The following is a 24,480-nucleotide window of genomic DNA, read 5'->3' as shown; positions in this document are numbered from 1 at the left end:
GTATGGTTATGTTTGTCAAAATTAAATCTGAAAATTAAAAACTAATAATTAAAAGCTATAATTTGATAGTTGATAGATGGAAACCGAAAACAATATTTTTTTGTACAAATTTTCAAAAAATAATTGGAAACTTAAAAATTAAAACTTCTGAAAGTGTAAACAACTATTTTAACTTGTTTTAAGATTTGGAAAGTTCCATTAAACTAAAAGTTTTAAATCTATATATAGGAAGAGAACTTTTCTCAAATTTGGTTTTTTTCTTAAAAATGAAAAATCAGACTTGTTGGTCTATAATATATAAAAAGTTCAAAATTTCGAAATAAAATGTCATTGCAATTTTTCAAAAATAATATTTTTCTACCGTATATTTATAGAAATATAAATAACTCAAATACTCATAGATCTTTAAGAGGAAAAGAGTGTTACTTTTGGTATGGTGGGGGACTGGTGATTATTTTCGGGTATTTATTTAATTGGGTTTTAAAATGTGAGGAAAAAAATTGAGTGGAAAACTGTACTGTCCCAGCTGGCACTTTGACATCATCTCTGAAAGAATAAAACAAAAAAGCAAAAGATATTTTCCATGCTACTCTCTACAATCTCACTCTCTACAATCCCACTCACTATTCAAAAAAACTGATAATTACTTCAAGTATAATTGGTCAATACATAAAAAAAAAAAAAAAAAAAACATTCAAATATTATAAAACTTAATGAAAAAGTAATAAAACTAAATTAAGATCTCCTACAATTTACCCCATTAATGTATTGATATCTTAAAAATCTCTTTCATTCATTTGGGAACTTCAAATTATCAAGTGTCGTTTGTACTCCACGCATCGTATGAGCTAGAGCAGGAGCGCGTGGGAGCATCTATCATCAAAGGGAGTGGTGAATGTAAAACTGAGCAAAAGAAGGCTGTCCTTTTTAACCACTGCGTAAATGACAGCTGGACCATACCGTATCCAGCTGTAGTACACCACGTGTCAACTATTCATTTGCTTACATTTGCAGCCATCTTTTCCGACAGTGACTATTCGTACCCTGTGCCCACTTTTACTCCAAACATCCATCTACAGCCAGCTTAAACGGCTAGTTTTTTAATTTAAATTTTCCTATTGGGGACCCTACTCGTCCTACATGTCCTTCCAAATCCAACGTGGCTCTGACATGTCCATTACCATACACAACATACTTCTCTCACCACACTGCTATAAAACCACCCCACACCTCTTTCCTTCTTCACTTATCAGTTCTCTGCAAATCGACAGAACCTTCTTATCTCTTTCATGGCGTTTTCTTCCTCTTCGTCTTTAATCGCTCTCGCATTGCTTCTTTCACTGTCTGTTTGCTCTGTGACTTCAACCTCGAAGTTTGATGAGCTGTTTCAGCCTTACTGGGCAGCTGATCATTTCTCGTTTGATGGAGATGCAGTGAACATGAAACTTGATAACTTTTCAGGTAACTTCACGATTCGAACCTAATTTACTAATTACTTTTCTCGTGTTACGATTAATCTGTATAAAACAAGTCACTTATGAAATTTGATTTCCAGGAGCTGGATTTTCATCCAAGTCGAAGTACATGTTTGGCAAAGTAAATGTTCAGATCAAGCTTGTTGAAGGTGATTCCGCCGGAACAGTCACTGCATTCTACGTAAGTTAATCAAAAAAACGTGCATCTCAAATCATTTGAATCGATAATTCGTGTTTGATTATCTCCATGGTTCATTATCTGATCAGATGTCATCAGACGGCCCGAAACACCACGAGTTTGATTTCGAGTTCCTGGGGAACACCACCGGAGAACCTTACATTGTTCAGACGAATGTGTATGTCAATGGCGTCGGCAACCGTGAACAGAGGTTGAATCTCTGGTTCGATCCAACCAAAGACTTCCATATTTACTCAATCCTCTGGAACCAGCGCCAAGTTGTGTAAGTTCCTTCCTTCGCAAACACACACACACACATTGTGTGTAGAACTCACTGAAGCACACTAGAATGATTCTAAGCAACCGTGAGTTTGTACATTTCACTTTCTCTCTCAATATGCCATGATGGGTCTGAAAAGGAAAGCAGGGAAAAGTATATACCATACTTATTGAACATCGAGTATCTCGCCTTACCTTTTACGTGCACAAGTTATACTGCTGTGAGTACAAGTATTTACCATGGTTGTAAATTTTTGTTGCAGGTTTTTGGTTGATGAAACACCGATTAGAGTGCACAGTAATTTGGAGCACAAGGGTATCCCGTTCCCTAAAGACCAAGCGATGGGTGTGTACAGCTCGATTTGGAATGCCGACGACTGGGCAACACAAGGTGGTCGGGTTAAAACGGACTGGACCCATGCTCCGTTTGTCGCATCCTACCGATCATTTGAGATCAACGGTTGTGAATGTCCGGTGTCCACGGCGGATTCTGATAACGCAAAGCGGTGTGCTAGCAGCGGCGGTTGGTGGGATCAACCAATATTGTCGGAGTTGAATGTGCATCAAAGCCACCAGCTGATTTGGGTGCGAGCGAACCATATGATCTATGATTACTGCAGTGACTCCGGCAGGTTTCCGTCGGTGCCGGTGGAATGCGAGCACCACCGTCACTAGTGGGGATGCGATGGGGATGAAATGTTTGTAAAAATGAATGAAAACATGTACTTCATGTTGCATATTTTGTTAATGTAAGGTTATTATTGACTTTTTAGGCAATGTTAATTTATTTATTTTCCATTAAGGAAAGTCACTTTCACAAAGCTACGATAATTGATGGTGTTCTGAAAACATGTGTTAATTGGGTTTTGGATTTTTGTTAATTAATTCGGTCACGGGCGCTTTTATCATTTGTGGGGCACGTCAAGAAAAAATTATTGCTCGACATGTACATTGGAAAATGATCACAAGTAACACGTAGAAAGAAAAAAAAATCAATACTCTCATTTGGAAGTTCCAAGGCGCTTTGCAAATCCGTCTTGGGTAATCTCGGCACTTACTTCTTCTCCAAATACAAACTGACTATTAAAATGCAAGACTTGGAAAAAAGAGAGAGAGAGAGAGAGATTCTTTTGGAACGGGCATTTGGAAAAAAAAAGGATCATATGGAACAAAAAAGTCTGCCAAGAACGGGTCTTGGTATTTGGAAGTATAAAGTCGCAAAATCTTGCCATATCGGAGAAATGGTGGAGATTTAATCAAAGGCTAACCATACCTTAAATTTTTAAGAAATGTTCGGTTAGAATATATTTTAAGTCCATTTTTATGTTCACAAAAGCCGTATATTTGTGAAAATATTGTCATAATTGCTATCTTTTCCGATTTTACCCTTCTATTGTGATGTTTGGTTATAAGATTAAAGTGTGTTTGGTTTGCTCACTCTTTTCCTTCCATCGCTGGTAAACCAAGGAAGAAACGGAGGGCTGCCACCTCCGTTCCAGCCACTTTTAGCAGCCCCTGCACATTCTTTCTTCATTAATTGCCACCTAAACACCCCTCGATCTTTTGTTTCCCCTTTTCTTCGTTCCAACAACAGCTAACCACGAAGAACGAGCCACGAAGGGTTCGCTGGAGACGCCTACTTCCACCTTGCTCCGCCCCCATCTCCAGCCTGTTACCGCCACCACCAGCTGCCGACTTCAACCCTTCCTCCCTTTGGTTTGTCGAGCACCAACAAACCCCCTACCTGTCGTTTTCGTTCTCTCTCTCTCTCTCTCTGTATATATATATATATATATATATATATATATATATATATATATATATATATATTCAGTCAGATCGTGCACCGATGGTGCTCTCCATTGGTCAACTGCTGCTAATGCGTCCTTTTCAGTTCGATTGCTGCCGGAGACCAAGACGAGGAGGCCAAGGGGAGCCCGCCGGAGATTGACTCCTTTGCCCTCCTCGCGATCTGCTTAACCGCCGAATATCTGCTTGACTGCCTTCCGTTCGTCTTTTCCGATCCATCCCTTCACTGCTTCCTTTTCCCCTCGATTGGTGGTTGCCGACGACGAGAGAAGGACCACAAAGGGTCGCCGGAAGTTGCATACAATGCCCGAATTCGTTTTGACATCCCCTAATGCCAAACATCCCTTAACATGTGTCGACAACCAAACACCCCCTAATTCCATAGAAGTGTAAAATCGTAAAAGAGGACAATTATGACAATTTTTGCCCAAATGTGTTGTTTTTTTGGACATAAAAATGGACTTAGGATACAACCGAACATTTCTTGAAAATCTGAGGGTTTTTATGACATTAGCCCTATAATCAAATCTCTATACGGTCCTGATGGGCGTTTCTCACACCCAGCCACGGTTAGAAGAAAACGAAACTCTTCGGGTGCTATTCCTGACCTAAATCAACTTCTCTCTTAAGACAAACTTCTATTTTATATATTTTTTTCATTATTCAATCCCCCCTTTAGTTATGATGGTTGCTCGTGGACTCTTGATAATTCGAAGCTATTCATGGTTGCATCATTACAAGAGTGTATTGACATCTCTACCTTCCCCAAACACCTCACGGGTGGGCGCGGCATGAGCTCATCTCAGGTAAGCTTAACATCCTAGCATGGAGAGTTTATCACCGCATTTCCTGCTAGGCTCAGTTATTAAACCTGTAACATTGTCAGTTAACAGTTGTAAATTTTTTGAGAATAGATAAACATAAATTATTCAAATAAATATGTGAGTTTTATAGATATCAGGTGTATATGATATATGTGTAAATTCTTACGTTGTAACGTAATTAATAGGGCTAAAATATAAATTAAAAATAAAAGATTATTTTGAATAAATAATCTAAACAAAAGTCGTAATCGGAAAAGTGAAACCGTGCATATAAAGAACGCCCAAATTTGACTTAATACGAAGAATTTATGGTTTTTCGAAGTTTTAGACGCAATACAATACAACAGTGTACGACACAGAAATCGAAATGGAAATCGGTCGATTGTTCTGAAAAACAATCTAAACAAAAGTTGTGGATCTCGTCCATACCTATCTGTCGATATAAAGACAATCGATAACGAATATCGTATGAGAAAATTATGATTTTTATACAGACTTTAATAGTCTAAGCCTGTAAAAATATAACTTAAAAAATAAAGTCAAAATCAGCCGAAGGAGTTTAAATGTAAGTTGTAGATCTTGTCGATAGCTACGCGTTGATATTAAACTCGTCGATGTAACACCCCGAAATGCAGGTATATCTCTTTAATCCTTCTTCTTTTCCCAAGTTGTCAACATTGGCCCAAAATAGAAAATGGTGATAAGTGGGTACGCTGGGCGTACTTAAGAGTACGCTACGCGTAACCATGGGCGTGCCTTTGACGCGGACCCAACCCAGTACGCGGGGCGTACCTTAGTTTACGCTGAGCGTACTGGGCCCAGACTCAAAACCCTAAATGAGACACGAGCACTATAAAAGGGATGCTATGGCCTCCATCCCAGCCACCATTTTCCAGAGAATGAAACCCTAAGAGAGCCAACCCTTCGTTCTAAGCTTGTGTGTGTGTGTTTTGGGTTTAAAAGTATCATTGTGTGCTTGTGAAGAAGAAGAGAGGGCCATTGTGGAAGCTAGAGTTGGAGTGCAAGCTTTGGATCTGAGCTCTACAGAGGTTGGAGCACCACTTGGAGGTAAAAAGCTCAAAGCTTTCCTAGTCTTTTTGGACCATTTCTAGGGTTTTGTCCCATAGGTGGAGACTTTATGAGTAAAGGAGATCCATAGGACCTTGATCTGTCCATGTCAGTGTATATTGTGTTATAGATCCATAAAAATCCAATCTTGGACGTTAAGATTAAGTCATGCATGAGATAAGGGCTTAATGAAGAAATAGGAAAGGTGTTTGGAGTGATTGGTGACCTTTACAGCCATGCAAAGGCTTAAAGATTTCGACTTTATGGGTTAAGAGGTATTAGAATGGCCAGATCTGAAATATGAGCTTATGTCTTAACCATTTAAGACCAAAATCATGAGGAGTGTGAAACTGGGACTTACGCTGGGCGTAATCCCAGTACGCGCAACATAGGGGGTCGAGCTCCCCGATTCTGTGAAGCCTTTGAGTACGCCCAGCGTACAGAGATGGTACGCGTCGCGTACTCCGGAGGGGTGACTTTCGTTGACTTTTAGGGTTTAGCTAACATTTGGACCTTTGGGCCATTTGAGGGGTAAAATGGTCTTTTACCCTTCTGAGAGACTATAGGGAGGGACTAGTCTAGCCTTTGAGAGCCGTATTAATTAGAGATAATTATTTTGTGTGATTAGGCGGAGGCTAGATCAGTATTTCGAGTTCGAGTTTATCCGAGTTACCCGAGGTGAGTCTTCTCACTATACATTACCTAGAGTGGTATCTATGTGCAGACCGGAGGGTCATATGAGTTATGTTATTGCTTGAGATTATGTGCATTGTGATTATGTATGCTATGTGATATTTAGACCGGACCGGAGGGTCCAACGATTTAGACCAGACCAGAGGGTCCAACGAGCTAGACCGGACCGGAGGGTCCAACGAGCTACGAGACTGGAGGGTCCCGCTGAGACATATTGACCAGAGGGTCTTGCCAAGTTATAGCCTCGAGTGGCTTATGTGTTGTATGTGGTATTTTGGGGAACTCACTAAGCAATTATGCTTACCGTGTTATGTGATATGTGTTTCAGGTACCAGCGAGGATCGCGGGAAGGCGCCGACATGATTTGTACACACTGGCAGAGGATTATGTTTTGAGATTCCGGGATATGTTTTATTGTGCTGACATTTGATACATGAGATTTTTGAGAATATTATATGAGTTTTGTTATGTTTGAAAAATGAAAAATTGTTTTAAAATTTACGTCGTTACAGTCGAAAACGGAGTTCGTACGAAAAATATATGAATTTTCTAAGAAAACGGGAAATTTTGCGCGCAGCCGCACGCATCGACAAGGTGCGCGACACGCATCTGACTCTCCATGGGAATCACGACACGTGGCACCACACAGAAAAAGACACGTCATCTGGCTGACCACATGCGCGGTGCGCAGGGAACACAGTGCGCGACGAGCACTCGGTTTTCAGCTGTATATAGACATAATTTTTCAGCATTTTCTTCACACCACTTCTCTAATTCTCTCTAGATTACCACCTAGCCTTTAACCCCTTTTACTCCCAAGTTCCCGGTTTCTTTAGCGGAACTTGGCGGTGTCAAATCCGGAGAATATAAGCTCTCAGAGTTCTACTCGCATAATTCCCGGTTTTCGTTAGATTACTTGGTAAGTCAAGCTACACTTAATTATTGTAAGTGTAACTTTTAATTATAGCCAGTCATTATTATGAACCTATAATTAAGATTTATCAGTGATTCCAAGTCATTATAATAATTGATCTACTTACGGAAGTGATGTGTAGGCTAGATTTAGTGAGGTGTTTAAAGTGGGATATCCAAACAGTATACTCTATATACCAAACGAACTTTATCTCCGATATGATCCTGCCTGATTATTCCTTACTTGATAGATCTTGATGTAGACATTGAGATTGTTGAGGAATCTAGACAATCATTATATAGTCGCCAAGTTTATGAAACTAGACTAAAACTTAGTGTTATACATTTACGTCTTTGAGAAGTGTTAAGGCGAAGCGCTGTCCTAACCTCTAGTCACCTACTTTTTTCAGGTGGGTGCATAGTTACTTTCAAGAGAATAATTTAAAAAAGTATTTATTAAATGCTAATTGTTTTATTTATACTTTATACTACTTGTATACCTGTAATAGTATTGCTTACTAGGAACTATACTCGACATAGTTTGCCTTTAGTATAAGTCTAGATTGGTTATAAAAAGACTTATATAAGGTGTTTAGTTCCCAATAAGTTGAAGATTGATTAGGTCTCATTATGAGGGTAGAGTGTGAGATCAAAGCGGAGTGTAGTATTCTTCCTATTTCTAGGATGACTAGAAATGGTGGGTCCAGTTCAAACAATTGGTAGGTATGTATGGGTCATCGACCAGAGTGGATGACAACACTTGACTATTCTAGGCGGTCTAGTGAATTATGTTGCTTATGTGGATTTATAACCCATAGACGTAGATAAAAATATTTATTAATATCTCTGAACATTGGTTGCCCTTATACGACTTACACTGGCCATGGACTCCCTAGCGGTATAATCAACCGGACACTCAAACGGCTCATCAGGTAGGGTGATTCCTCCAGATAATCGTTGACTTATGATTTTTGAGAATCAGTTGGGCTGGGTAGAATGTCTTAAGGCTATTTATGTCAGATTTTATATACCTATGTTATCTGTCAATGATTGTTTTACAGGAAGGACATTATGATTATTTATCATTAAATTATTCTGGGCTTGAAAACCCTATGCATCTCACCAGATTTCCCAAACTTGACCCACTCATTTTATATGCATCACAGGTAGTGGATGTAAGGTTGCTGAAGCTTAGTTAGGATGCCGAGGGAAATAAGAGATGAGCTTGTTATAGTATTTTAGGACCTTTTATATATTTACGTTGTAATGTATGTTTTGGTATGAACGATGACATCCTCAAAATTTAATATAACAAAATAGCTTTTGTTATCTCAATATGTTTTATATAACTGGGAATTTCCGCATCTTAAAGCGTAAATAAAAAGTTTTAATCGGTTCTGCAAAATAAAGGGGTGTCACATGACCTAACTTGAAAACGTTGTCATAATGCCCTTGAAAGTGAAATTACCTCTTCGTGGAAGGCTCGATCGTGTCCGAAGTATGGCAACGTGGCTAATTGGCGGAGCTTGTTCACAAACCCTGCTACTTTTGATTTTAGGTCTATTAAACTGCAAGTCCAACCTTTCTGATTTCGATCACAGAGCCCTTGTGCACGATGCCATTGCGTTGGTCTTTATTTAGATTGTATGGACTTTTCTGAATCTTAAGGTTCACATTGATTTACAATCACACTCAATATTGGTATATGATGTACAACTTTTATCACATCTATGGATCAACTGGAAGAAAAACAAAGGCGACAAGCTTAGATGGAATGAGTATTACAACCCAATTTTTGAATGTCATGTTAGGTTATGATTATTTGTGTTTTCTAAAACTTTCTTTTCATTTTTATTTTTTGTACCTCTTGGCTTGTTGCTAGGCTTTTTTTCATTTATAATGTATTTGCCTTAGAAAAGTCAAAATATTTTGGGCCAATTTATAAAATTGTTCAAAATTAATTTTATTTTTAAAAAAAATCCTAAAAACTGGTAAAATGTTGCATTCTGACTATTTTTTCCAGTTCAACCAATAACAAATTTATTTGTGACTATTTGTAAACGGTCCCAAAATATTGGGACTATTTCGTAAACTGCTCAAAATATTCTGACTTTTCTTTACAAACCTTTATTTTATTATTTTATTGAAAACTCACATAAATATATTATTTTTTAAATTTGTTATTATTAATATTATTAAATAAATACATATATAAATATATTTTAAATACATATTTATACATATAAAAATATATTTTACGTAAAAAATACATATAAATATAATAAATACATATGAAAGATGTATTTTATATATTTTTGTATCTTAAATTTTTTTTAAAGTTCTTTTTTCAATTAAACGTATTTATACATTGTTGAGAAAAGAACTGGGTGATGATAGAACATATCGATACAACGAACAAATCAGATCATTCTTAAGTTTAAAAATCCCTAATTCTCAGGCTAAATTTTTTCCATTTTTAAAATAATAAAACATCCATTTTTACAAAATTAGATTTAGGGTAACCGTTTGTTCATAAAACACTATTCACGAATCAAAGTTACAATGAATACATTGCGGAATTTTGAATCATAAAATTGTTGATGTGTGTGTACAGTCCCATATTCGCAATTTGATAAGTACCTGCAAAATATTTAATCCACAACTGTAAGCACAAGGCTTAGTGAGTTCCCCAAAATACCACATATAGCATATATAACAACACGTAGCTGTCTCGAGTCCGTAACAACCTCGAGTTCGTATCAACCCCGAGTCCATATTGACTCTGAGCCCAGGTCGGCTCCATAGGGTTCGTATCAACCCCAAGTCTGCAATGAATCCGAGCCCAGATTGGCTCCATCAGGTCTGTATCAACCACGAGTTCGTAGTGACTCTGAGCCCAGATCGGCTCCATACATACAACATACAAGCACATCAGCAGGAGTCATAAAGACAACATGCACAATTGACACCTAGTGTCCTATAGTATAGTAAGAAGACTTACCTCGCAAGTAGCAGCTAAACACCATAGCTCTCACCCAACGAAGACTGATCCTATAAGGCACCTAACAACAATAAAGAGTACCCTCTCAGTCTACACTCCAAAACCCTTAGTTTGACTAAAAGTCAACCCATGCCAAAAGTCAATGGTCAAAGCCAACAACCAAGAATACTAATAGTTGATCCTCACATCGTGACCAACCCTTGGTCACATCATGAGAACACACTCAGCCCAATTCCAACTCGATCCCGCACCAACTAAGTCAACTCGGTTTCGAACAACTCTCTCAGTAGACACCACGACGTGAAACCTCCTTGGTCACGTCGTGAACACAACTGGACAAGATAATTGAGGGATTCCTCTATCTTCACGTCGTGACACTCTTCTTGCTAAGACATGACCACTGTATGAGACAAAACCTTAATGGTTTGAGTCCTTAATCCATTAAGTCTTCAACTCTAACTTTCCAAAAAGCTTTAAGGGACTCTAGAGGTTCATAAAAATGACAAATTTATGGATATGCATGCTCCATGCATGTCCTCTCCCCAACATAGGTCAAAAGGAAATAAAATGACATAAAAATCATGCAAGTTTCACAAACCACAAAAAATCCTCCGATCCATAAGATATGATGCTCTTGGGACTCTGGAGGATCATAAAGTTGCCAACTTTATTCCATCCAGTCACTCAAATCAAAACTATAAACCAAAAGGGACAATACAACTTAGATCTAAGAGAATAAACCATAAATGTAGAAGCTTGAATCCTTACAAATGGTCCAGAAGGTGATATCAAAGATGAGAAAGTGTTTCTTGCTTGATACTTGCACCAATTCTTCTTTAGCTTACTTCAAAGAGCACCAAAACCTCCAAAATGAGCCAAAATCACCAAGATGGACTTGGGTTAGGATTTCTGAGGTTTGAGAGAGACGGTGTAACATCCTAAATTTAGAACTAGGTTCTTAAATTAATAAATTAAATAAATAAAAAATGATTTATTTAATTAAATCATTAAGGAGTAAACATACTATTGGTTGATATGAAGTGTAGAAGGTTAGAAGTGAACGTTATAACATCATAAAAGTTAATGGGCCTTTTGTGACAATCAGGTGAAACTTAGGGTTGACTAGAGATTTGACCAACTTAATAACTTGGACTAATTTTTTCAATATTAGGATGGAGAGGGACCATTTTGGAAATTAATTGAAGCTCCAAGTTAGTTTGGAGTTATTTTGAAAGAGCTCTTGCAATGAGGGACAAAAGTGGCATGTTGGGAAAGTTCAAAGCTAGTTAATGGGTCTTTTCTCTCATTTGCTTGGGAGGAATATAATTGATAGAAAGGAAGAGTGAAATGGCGATTTCTATGAAGCAAATGAAGATTTAGGGTGGTTGTTGAGGAGTCAAGTTAGGATTTGAATATGTGAAGCAACATCAAGCATGAGAGGTATAATTTATCATCCTTTAACTCTATATTTCGAATTCAAGGTTTGGGGAAAACCACAATGTCGAAATTAGTTTGATTCCTTGATTGGGGTTTTGGTTTCTAACCTCCCTTGAGTTGTTTTGATGATACCAATCTCCATCCAATCATCCCATTGATGGATTTGAGGATTTGGGTGAAAACCCTCATGAACCCTATTAATTCAAATTAGGGATTTCATATTTATATGTTAGATTGGAATGGATTCTATGACCTAGATGATATTTTATAGCAACAAATATGATTGGAATGCTCAAATTCATCCACGATGATAGAATCATATATAAGCTTGAATGGAAATGGATTTGGGGACAATATGATGAAACCAATGAAATCCTTTGTAGTTGAGAAATTTATAAGTAGAGGAAGTTCATAATCATGAATGGATACTATTGGGATGATATGAACTCAAAACTTAAGATGTTTGATTCCTAGATTGATATATAGAGTTATTGGCTATAAGGGCAAAATGGGAAAGTTAGAATGGAATTAGACATTCCATAACTACATTAAGAAATTAACATGAGATGTGTGTAATGTTAAGTACTTGACAACACCCAATGATTTATTATTTAATTTGGTAAAAAGTCTTATGGGTTGAATAGTGTTAATGAGCAACATGAACTCTTAACCCTTTCAATTAAGTGATTATAATAATTTAGAGTGTAATAATAGAATTGAGGATTCCATTGCAAAATTAAAGACTTGCAATGAGGTTGGTTATAGTTTCATGTACTTAACAACATTCTTTTGGGTGATCAATAAGTTGGGAACAAGTTTTGGGAACTTTGGAACGTGAAATTGGAAGGTAGACTAGTTAAACTTTCAATTGAACTTAAGGATCATTATATCCATAATGGTTTCAATGAGCACGTAATGGATTAAGTCGGGTGTTTTTGGATGATAAAACACCTCCTAATCATGTGTGAGAACCTAAATAAATGGTATAAAGTGATTTGGAAAGGGGTCTTCAAGGACTACGCAAAGTAGGGTGTTATTTTGAGAAAACTCAAGCTTTGTGGGTGTGCAAACATGAAAACACAGCCCGTGGAAATTCATGCTTTAATTTCCACAGCCCATGGAAGTACCTATTAGAGGTTTTCTTATTTTCTTCATAACTATTGCATACGGACTCGGATTACGCACGGTTTTTTCCTACTTTCATAATTTTTCATGAGGAATAGTATGAAGCAATAAATTTTAGTATTGGAACCTTTGAGGGGTATTTTGGTTATTTTAATGACTTATGTCCATATTGCATAGGTAATCTTCGAAGAGTGCTGCTATAAGGAAAAGAACTAGAAGAGGACAAGCTAACCTTCGTGTGATTGAGATGAGTACGTGTTGGCATTTTCCCACTTTGGGGTACATGGAAAAAATGAATTTTGATAATGAAATGCAATGCTTTAATATATGAAATGTTTTGAAATAAAAATGTTAAAAGTTTTAGAAAAGAATGTTTTGAAAGAATGCCTTTAAAGTAAGAATGTTTTGAAAGTAAAGAACCTTTTTGAAGAACAAATGTTTTGATAACGTGTTTGAGATGAGTATTTTGATACTAACATATGAAATGTGTAAAGCATGGAAAGTAATGAAAAGAAATGGAAGTAATGAAAATGAATAGAAATTAATGAAATGAAAACTGTGCAGGCCATGATACCTCATAAGAGGCACTAGAGGAATCTACTGCGGTGGTACCTTCCCCGTCGCGAAGTAGATATCCTAATGGACGTAGACCATTAGGTCTAGAATTGGGAGTGGTTCCTTTATTGGACGTAGACCCCAAGTATAAAATGGAAACGATTTAACACCGAAATTAGCCCTTAATGAAAGAATGAATGAAATGTGAAAAAGGAACGTCTTTTGAATTATCTTATGACTAATGAAATGTTTTGATATGGAACGGATTGTGGAGAAAGTATTTTTAAAATATGTTTTGCAAAGATGAAATGTTTTTAATGAAAATGTGATAAATGTTTTGGATCACAAACCCACGTAGTTCACGAGACATTTTTGTCTTACGTATCTCTTTTAATTCCATGTATCCTAGGTTGAAATTATGGAGAAAAGATGATAGATGGAAGTAGAAGTTATGAGATAGAGATTGGAGTGGAACTTGTTAAGTTCCTTATTTATTGTGTTGATGTAATTTTTATTTTCTTGCTATGGTTTGTATGATGCTTAATAGTATCACTAAATGTTTTAAGGATAAATGTTTTTGTGGGACCGGTTTTGTTAAATGTGGGTTAATACATGTAATGAATTTATTTAAACCATAGCATTTTAGATTTTGAAAAAGTTGAAAAAATTTGAGGTGTTACAGTTTCGTATTAGAGCCATAGTTTAAGCTAATTAGGATTGTATCATTCTAGTCCTAGGCTTAGAATTTGGTTATGGAAAGTGTGAATGAGTCATAAGATTGATATGCATTAAGTTGGATAGAATCTTATTCGACAAGTGATAGAAATCAATTGTCATACTAGATGTTTATGAAGCTCTAGATAAGTTAGATGGACTTGTAGAATGCTACACTAAGTGCTCCTAAAGTGAGAAATGGAAGTAGGACTAGTGAATGGATGGTCTAAACCAATGGATCAAAATCTCCTAAGTGGTGAAGTCAAGGTCGATTCTGTATGATGTGGGTATAATAGTATAGGGCCCGTACTATTATAAACACATGATACATAGACGAACTTGGTGGAAACATGAAGGGGTTTTGTGAAATAAGAGTAATGAAGGAGTTTAGAGCATGCTTAATGGATAATAGGAAATTTTGACAGCTTTGACTTTTCTATCAATGTCAAACAACTAGTATAAAATAAAAATTACTTGGTATACATTTGATATATGTTTGAAATTGAGTTTTTATCCACTAAGTATTATTGGTAGTGAGTTAGAAACACCAATGAATGAAGTGAATTGAGCTATTTAATTGTTAACAATCAAGTAGCTAAAATGGGACATAATTGACTATTGGTAAAAGTCTATAGTGGGACAAGAATTGGAACTCCATAGTTATGATTAAGAAAATAGTTGAAGTCGCTAATTTGGGACAAGTTTACGCTACTACATAAGTGATAACTTCAAATAAGAAACAAGTTGATTGAGAAAACGATGGAATGGAACCATGAATTCCATCTTTAGATGAAAGTAAATACATAGATTTGATTGACGACACTGGAAGGCGAGCCAATGACCTAATGGACAAAATTGTGATATGGTGATGAAAGCAAGATAGCACATGAAAGTCTGACCGAGACATCTTGGGAAGGAGCTCGATACTATTGATTTAGTAAGATCTTTTGGGATCCTAAGAAGTTAGCGACTAGATGACAACATTCTCATGTGTGAAGTGTGATGGTAGCTATGTAAGAAGGGTGGCCTTGTGACATTAGGACACTAGTAAAAGACGATATATGGTGTATTAACCTAATACACTAGAATGGAAGGTGAAGTCTGATGGGTTTTGAGCATTCTAACACTTCCTAAGTGTACATGCAACCCTAATAACCTTGGATCTATGTTTGTCTAATTATCATGCAAAGTTGAATTCCAAGGTTATATTCCTATCTAGCATACATGGGGAACATTTTTAACTTGAATGAAAGATAGAATAACTTACCTTGTTGTTGATTATGATCCTTGAAACCTTGTGAGCCTAGCACCCCAAGTGTGATGCCTCAAATGCTTCACACAACACCAAATGCAAAGGAGTAAACTTTGAGAGAATCTTACACTTGCAAAATCGGCTCTAGCCCTCTTGATTCTTGTGTGCAACCGATTTTGGTGGAGCATGGGTTCTTTATATAGTGTTGACACATCTAGGGTTACACCATGTAAACCCTAATGTGTCATGACTCTTCATTTCCATGACCCATGGGTTTGTAACTCCCATGGAGCATCCATGGAGCATCCTATGGGTTTAACCCAACTTGATAATCCATGGAGCCTCTTAGCCCACTATACAAGTTATGCATAATTTACATAATCAACCCATATATTTAATTAGTTATCTTTTGATCACTTAATTAATTCTAAATTAATTCTTGATCAAACTAATTAAATAATATTATTAATATATTAGAACTTATAATATATTAATAAACCATAAGTGTTATTTCTCTCATTTTAGTTTATCCAATTGCATGGTGCCATGCAACCCAAATGGACCATGCCGGGTCGGGTCAAGTACATACCAGAAATAGTTATGGACTTAGACACCTTATCCAACAGTCTCCCACTTGGATAAGTCAAATAACTATAACTGCAAGTATGACTTCAGGAACCGATCAGCAATCGTAGCTCTTTCAAGGTCTCTCGGAACTGAGAAGATGACGATACGCCATTTAAGATAAGTGATCATATAATCCTCTGTTCTAGATATCAGCCGGACAAATACATGGAACAATGTCTTACTTATTGTCCAGCAGTTTGTTTCCCGATTTCCGATTTGTTTGACAAAGAACTTAATTGAACACATCAACTTAGTTCTGACTGGGCCCGATACATAGGTCAAAACAAAATCATCGAGGGGCCCAGATATCAGCTTCTAATCCAAGAAGGAACATATAAACTTCGACTCATATGTTTGTTCTACTACTCATTGAATTATACACAAGAGCACGTTTTATAACATCGAGTTACCAATGCGTTTTCGTACAATCAATGCATAACCAACTCATAAGTAACAAATCATATATCTAGGTTTGAAGACTTATATGATATTATTGTCTCACGATCACTCGAGATAAATTCCATGAAGTGATTCCAGTGAGCGTGGGTTGAGTCCAATGCTAATAACTTATGAGCACTCATGAGTGTTGTAGCCATGTCCAACAACTTAGACCTCTGCAACCAATCATGACAGTCTTGATTCATACCTACTTCCGACATATGACCGACTGTGGAGGTTCGAATAATATGATATACCAAACATAATTATTCTGGAAGTCAAAACATGCAAAAGAAATATAGTAAATGATCGACAAGAGATAGCAACACTTTACTCATAAATAAAACACCTTTTATTCATCATCTAATGTCAATTACACTTTACAAATTTCAAGGTTATCTAACTACTAAATCTAATATCATCCTTCAGCCCTATGCTCCGAGCATGATGGAGATGCTTAACCCGAGTCAGTCCCTTCGTGAGGGGATCTGCTGGATTCTCATCCGATGATACCCTCTTTGCCACGAGGAGTCCTTCTTCTATTCGATGTCTGATGAAATGGTATTTTCTGTCGATGTGTCTGGATCTCCCGTGATCCCTTGGTTCCTTGGCTAAGGGAACTGCACTTTCACTATCACAGAAAATTTCCATTGGCTCTTTAATAACTGGTACAACTCCAAGGTCTCCAATGAAGTTCTTCAGCAATATCGCCTCCTTTGCTGCCTCGCTAGCTGCTATATACTCTGATTCGCAAGTTGAATCAGCCACTGTCTCTTGCTTGGAACTCTTCCAAGAAATTGCTCCTCCGTTTAAGGTAAAGACCCAGCCTGACTGAGAGCGGAAATTATCCCTATCAGTCTGAAAGCTAGCATCACTATACCCTACAACTCTCAAGTCTTCACTCCCACCGAGGGTAAGGACCCAGTCCTTAGTCCTCCGTAGGTACTTGAGGATATTCTTTACCGCAGTCCAGTGTGCCTTGCCAGGGTTCCCCTGATACCTGCTAACCATGCTCAAAGCAAAGGCTACATCAGGTCGAGTACACGTCATAGCATACATGATCGATCCTACAGCCGAAGCATAAGGTATTCGACTCATTTCTGCTATCTCAGCCTCAGTACTAGGGCTTTGTGTCTTACTCAATATGGCGTTACTCTGGATGGGTAACTCTCCTTTCTTGGAGTCCTGCATGCCGAATCTCTTCAGCACCTTATCCAAGTAGGTACTCTGACTAAGTCCAATTAGTCTTTTACTCCGGTCTCTCAACATCCTTATCCCTAGAATATAGACAGCTTCTCCTAGGTCCTTCATAGAGAAACACTTCCCAAGCCAGGACTTAACTTCCTGCAGAGTTGGGATGTCATTTCCTATGAGTAGTATGTCATCCACATACAATACCAAAAAACTAACTATACTCCCACTAGCCTTGACATATACACAAGATTCATCTTCACTCCTAGAAAAGCCAAATTCTTTGACTTTCTCATCAAAGCAAAGATTCCATCTGCGAGGTGCTTGCTTTAACCCATAAATGGATTTCTCAAGCTTACACACTCTATTAGGGTACTCTGTATTGACAAAACCCTCTGGCTGACTCATGTAAACATCCTCATCCAACTTTCCATTAAGGAAAGCGGTTTTGACATCCATTTGCCATATTTCATAGTCATGAAATGCAGCTATGGCTAACAAAACCCTAATAGACTTAATCTTGGCCACTGGAGAAAAGGTCTCATCATAATCAACTCCCGGAGTTTGTGAGAAACCCTTTGCAACCAGTCGTGCCTTATAAGTGTGTACATTACCATCCATGTCGGTCTTCTTCTTGAAGATCCATTTGCACCCTACAGTCTTACGACCTGGTACATTCTCAACCAAGTTCCAAACTTGATTGTCATACATGGACTGTATCTCGCTGTCCATTGCCTCTTTCCACTTGGCTGACTCAGGGCCTGCCATGGCTTCCGCGTAACTGTTAGGTTCATCCATACCTATCAGTGTCTCATCACTGATAAGTGTATCACCTTCCGCAGTAATATGGAATCCATAGTAATGCTCAGGTGCATTCCTCACCCTTGTGGAACGCCTCAGAGGTACAGAGTTGTCAATTGGCTCAACAGGAGTTTCCTCCTCAAGTTGAGTGCTAGGGTTTGAAGTTCCTTCACCACTTGACTCTTGAATTTCTTCAAGGTCAACTTGCCTCCCACTTTCTCCTTGGCTTATGAACTCTCTCTCTCGAAAGAAAGCCCTCCTAGCTACAAAGACCACATTCTCACTAGGTCTGTAGAAGAGGTAACCAAAGGATTTCTGTGGGTAGTGGATGAAAATACACCTCTCACTTCGAGGTTCGAGCTTATCATGAGTCTCGCGTCTCACGAAAACCTCGCAACCCCAAATCTTAATGTGGTCTAGTTTGGGTACTTTACCAGTCCACATCTCATGAGGAGTTTTGGCAACTTTCTTTGTAGGGACTAGATTAAGGATATGGGCGGTAGTCTCTAAGGCATACCCCCAAAATGAGATTGGTAGCGAAGCTCGACTCATCATGGAATGAACCATATCCAACAAGGTTCGATTACGCCTCTCAGCTACACCGTTCAACTGCGGTGTCCTGGGAGGTGTCAATTGTGAGACAATCCCACATTCCCTAAGATAGTCGAGGAACTCTGAACTAAGATACTCACCACCTCGATCGGATCGAAGCATCTTAATGTTCCTGCCCAATTGATTCTCGACTTCCTGTTTAAATTCTTTAAACCTTTCAAAAGTCTCTGACTTATGCTTGATTAATTAGACATATCCATATCTACTGTAATCATCAGTAAAAGTCAAATAATAACGATTAGCATCCCTTGTGGCATGTTTGAAAGGCCCACACACATCCGTGTGTATAAGATCCAATAAACCTTCATCCCTCTCACAAGAACCTGTGAAGGGTGACTTTGTCATTTTTCCAAGTAAGCATGATTCGCAACTATCATCTGACTTTAGGTCAAATGACTCCAAGACTCCATCCTTTTGGAGTTGGCCTATGCGTTTCTTGCTTATATGTCCAAGACGACAATGCCATAATGATGCTTTATCCAAATTATTATCATTAACATAATCAATACACAATACATTATTTCCTAAGTTATCAACCACAGATACAGTTTCATATACACCATCACAAGGCAATGCTTTAAAATAAAGAACATTATTAAAGAAAGCATTAATCGAACCAACTTCATTATCAAATGAAAAGGTGAAACCTTGTTTATACAATGCATGAAAGGAAATAATATTTCTTGCCATTTTTGGCGAATAACAACATTTATTCAAATCTAAACTAAACCCACTACTTAGCGATAAAGTATAAACTCCAATCTTGGTGACAGGTAAAGCTTTCCTATTCCCCATGATTAAGTTTATTCTTCCATGCTCCACATTCTCACTTCTTCTTAGTCCCTGCAAATCAGAACAGATATGAATACCACAACCGGTATCAAGGACCCAAGAGTTAGAATGGGGTGAGTTATTAGATAAGATAGTGTAAATACCTGCATGGTTGGGTTTAACTTTCCCATCCTTCACATCTTGCTGGTACATTGGGCAGTTCCGCTTCCAATGTGACTTTTCATGGCAATAGAAGCATTCAGCCTCTTTAGGGTCAGAAGAAGGAGTGACGAAACCTTTCTTGGTTCCACTTGAAGAAGAGCCATCAAGGGTCCTAGCCTTGGTACCCTTCGAAGAGCTCTTCCTCTTCTTCCCTCTACCTTTCCCGATTGCCAAAACCGGGGCAGAGTTTGGAGTAGGAGTGTTAACAACCGACTTACCCTTAAGACCTGTTTCTGCGGTCTTGAGGAGTCCCTGAAGTTTGCTGAGTGTGACCTCTTCCTTATTCATGTGATATGTCATGCGGAATTGATCATAGCACGATGGTAAGGAGTGCAAAATGATATCTATTGCAAGCTCCTCAGGGAAGTTCACATTAAGCTTCAGCAACCGATCCACATACCTTTGCATTTTCTGCATGTGGCTCATGACGGATTCCCCGTCCTTCATCATGGTTGTTATGATAGAGCATATGATTTCATACCTCTCTTGTCGTGCACTTTGATGGTATCTTTCCATCAGATCTTGGTGCATTTCAAAAGGGTAGAAGTCCTCATAGGACTTTTGGAGTTCCGCTGTCATGGTGGCCAACATGATGCATGCCACTTTTGTAGCATCCCTTTCATGTGCCCGGAAGTCAGCGATCTCCTGGGGAGTTGCAGTGGTCTCATCAATCTCCTTAAGCTCCTTGTCAAGGACATATTCTTTGTCCTCGTAGCGGGTAATCATCCTAATGTTTCTGATCCATTCATTGAAGTTGGATCCATCAAAAGTGACTTTCCCACACAAGTTCATAAGGATAAAGGAGCCAGAAGTAGCATTGTTTGAAGACATCTGAAAGAAGAGGACAAGATTAGTTTAGATATTAAGAGAGTCCTTAATAAAACACCCAAATGTAATATTAAGGCTAGGATCCAATCACAATATATTATAACTTAGAAGAGGTATGCCGTAATCCAAGCTATAACATATTTGAAAGGTAGGTGAATGACGATTCACCAATTTACACCATGAAAAACGAAATATAAATATTAGGTTTTTAATTGGTTCTTAGAAATTCCTAGATTCTTTTGAGATTCAATGAACTTTTCAAAGGCATGTTTCAATCTCGAGTGTGCCCTCCAAGTTTTGTGACTGGGATACCGAGGATCACAAAACGAGGTGTGAAGTAACCATGCAAATCACTTGGTACCCTCAAAGTTTATCACTCAATCGATGTGCCGGTAAACCACACACGCTCCACCGATACTATGGTAAACCTTAAGTCACCCTTTACCTACCTTGTTAAGTCCAAGTTAGTGTGCCGGTTAACCACACACGCTCCACCAACGACTTAAACAAAGTGTAAAGTGTAATTTCATGGATTAGCACCTTATTCACATTTTTCCTAAAGTAACTAAAATTGGGAATTTAATAAAAGCATTTAGTTACTTTATAATATTCATCATACTTTTAATGAGAATTTATAAGTCCTTGTCCTACCCGTTCGGCTAACGACCCTCCACCGATCAAGGAAGCGGTGGGTGAGAGTGGACACCCATTAAGTTGCCATTTTATAGGCAACAACCTTATACCCCCTTATAAACCGGCTTCGTGAATGAGGCGTACTAGCGGTAAGACGACTTGATCTTATACATATATATATTAGTAACTTATAATATTATAAAGTATAAGGGTTGAATTTTAACTTTTAAAATTCTAAGGGTTGGAACTAAAGTTTTAATCAAGACTTTACTTGTTCCAAAACTTGAGGGCAAGTTTTGTAAACTTCAAAAACTTTTCATTTCTTATAACTTATGAATTAATTGAGTAATAAAAATGAAGACTCTTCATTTTTATAACTCTTGTGTTCTTTTAATGGCTTTAATAAAAGTGAGAATTTTGGTTTTCCATAACTTGAGAACAAGTTATGGACTCCATTAAAACATATTATGATCATGAATTAAACTACCATGAAGGTTACAAACAATTCCTATGATCATATAATCTTCATAAGTTCAAGAACATGAATATGAACACTTTCAAGAATCAAAAATTACACTTAAAAAAAAAAACTTGTAATTTTGATAATTGCCATTGTAAATGGATTAGCATAAACATTACACCATCTAAAACAAGTTTTAAAACATCAAAACAGTTTAGGGTAATGTTTCTAGTCCATTTCCAGCAACAAATGTGCAAACTTTCATACGAGCAGAAAACAGAAAAACGATTTTTTTCAAGCAGTTTGCACAAAAAAAAAACAACAAACAAACCTAGACTCTGATACCACTGATGGGTTTTGAGCATTCTAACACTTCCTAAGTGTACATGCAACCCTAATAACCTTGGATCTATGTTTGTCTAATTATCATGCAAAGTTGAATTCCAAGGTTATATTCCTATCTAGCATACATGGGGAACATTTTTAACTTGAATGAAAGATAGAATAACTTACCTTGTTGTTGATTATGATCCTTGAAACCTTGTGAGCCTAGCACCCCAAGTGTGATGCCTCAAATGATTCACACAACACCAAATGCAAAGGAGTAAACTTTGAGAGAATCTTACACTTGCAAAATCGGCTCTAGCCCTCTTGATTCTTGTGTGCAACCGATTTTGGTGGAGCATGGGTTCTTTATATAGTGTTGACACATCTAGGGTTACACCATGTAAACCCTAATGTGTCATGACTCTTCATTTCCATGACCCATGGGTTTGTAACTCCCATGGAGCATCCATGGAGCATCCTATGGGTTTAACCCAACTTGATAATCCATGGAGCCTCTTAGCCCACTATACAAGTTATGCATAATTTACATAATCAACCCATATATTTAATTAGTTATCTTTTGATCACTTAATTAATTCTAAATTAATTCTTGATCAAACTAATTAAATAATATTATTAATATATTAGAACTTATAATATATTAATAAACCATAAGTGTTATTTCTCTCATTTTAGTTTATCCAATTGCATGGTGCCATGCAACCCAAATGGACCATGCCGGGTCGGGTCAAGTACATACCAGAAATAGTTATGGACTTAGACACCTTATCCAACAAAGTCATCATAGGGAAAGAAGAATAATGAAAGATACCCTAAGGTATTTCTCGAGCCTGAAAAGATGACAACCAATATGAAGATCGTCTTGAAGCATGCACATAATGGAAACTAAAAGTGACAATGAAAAGTCCATGAGAGTACTTTACCCTAAATTACTAGACCACCATGATGAACAGTTTAATGGGAGGAACATTGTAATCTCTACTTACAAGTTCTAAGAATTGTGATAAAAAGTTAAGTTTTCACGGAGAATGTGATAAGGGCGTCAGAAGGAATAAAACTTTAAGATGTGATAACTAGATGATAAGTAATTGGAAGAAGATTTCACATGATGGAATATCAAAGAATACAAATTAAAAATCAAAAGATTTTATGGTACTAACAAGGTGTGGACAAGAATTAACACTTGAAGTTTGTTGAAAATGACTGTCAAGAAGAAGATGGTGAACAAAGGAAATTTTCAAAATTTCCATGGATGAATCAGAGAGCAGAACTACTACAGTGTGAGAATCATTGGGTGACTTGGACCGTAAAAGAAATTCCCTCATTTATTTTAAGGGGTAGATGGTAAGAAGGATAAGGGATTGTGATGATGTGATGTTACAAGTGATCACAACACTCTGGAGGCTGAGTAAGAACGATATGTGGTGATTAGAATTACAACAGACACGAACGTACCAAGGATTCATGATTTAGAGATTCCAAATTGAGCAACCTAATGATGCGGACCAAGTACACTCCAGTACAATTGAATATTGAGTTTGAGTATTGTTGCTAAGATGGATTCAGAAACCTGGCAAAGAGCAGTAAATCTTATTATAAAGATATCTTCTATGAAGAGTCCAAGTTAAACAAATTGCATGTATAGACCCCACAAGCTCATGTACCTTCTGTAATTCGTCCGAGTACGAATGCTAATCTGGATTTGACTATTGGTCAAGGGTTGACTGTCATTTAGTTTTATCGATAAAGTCTCTAGTTATATTGGCATTCACCTAGATATATCTAAAAGATGGAATTATGACTGTAGATGTGATGAGTTACTAAATCATGACTAAGAAATATAGAAATAATCAATCAAAAATTGATTGTGAAGGAAAACTGTTGGGTAGTCATGAAATATTGATAGAAGCTATATGTGATTAATGGTGAAAAGCAAATGTGGAATTTGAGGTCCATGAGGAGTAAATATGAGGCAATGAGTTTTTCATGGAGACATAAACAAAACCTCTTGCAACATGATGAGGATCATCTGGTGTTTTATCCTTAAAAGAAATGACCTCATTTCTTTTAAGGGGTAAATATCTAGGAAGAACCAAGTTACAAGTGACGAGGACATTCCCACACAACAAGATTTTGAAAATTGAGTTGAAACAATTCAATGTGCTTTAGATCTTCTTGTCATGGTATGTTTAGGCTTGCAGGCCTAAGAAATGCGTTAACTCATGAA

General features: G+C 37.4%; 1 protein-coding gene across 1 annotated transcript; it reads left to right on the top strand.

Moving 5' to 3' along the window:
- Positions 1–1,239: 1,239 nt before the first annotated feature.
- Positions 1,240–2,753, top strand: LOC145166172 (xyloglucan endotransglucosylase protein 6-like). The gene is made up of 4 exons (XM_079085099.1): positions 1,240–1,461; positions 1,556–1,656; positions 1,743–1,936; positions 2,196–2,753. The coding sequence occupies exons 1-4, from the start codon at positions 1,290–1,292 to the stop codon at positions 2,605–2,607; spliced, it is 879 nt and encodes a 292-aa protein (XP_078941225.1). The 5' UTR covers positions 1,240–1,289; the 3' UTR covers positions 2,608–2,753.
- Positions 2,754–24,480: the final 21,727 nt, after the last annotated feature.

This window comes from Lactuca virosa, chromosome 3, assembly GCF_052849685.1.
Source record: "Lactuca virosa cultivar CGN04683 chromosome 3, Lactuca_virosa_CGN04683_v6, whole genome shotgun sequence".
In the NCBI taxonomy this organism is placed as follows: Eukaryota; Viridiplantae; Streptophyta; class Magnoliopsida; order Asterales; family Asteraceae; genus Lactuca; species Lactuca virosa.
The sequence above is the reverse complement of the archived record's forward strand: the minus strand, read 5'-3'. Positions and strand labels throughout refer to the sequence as shown.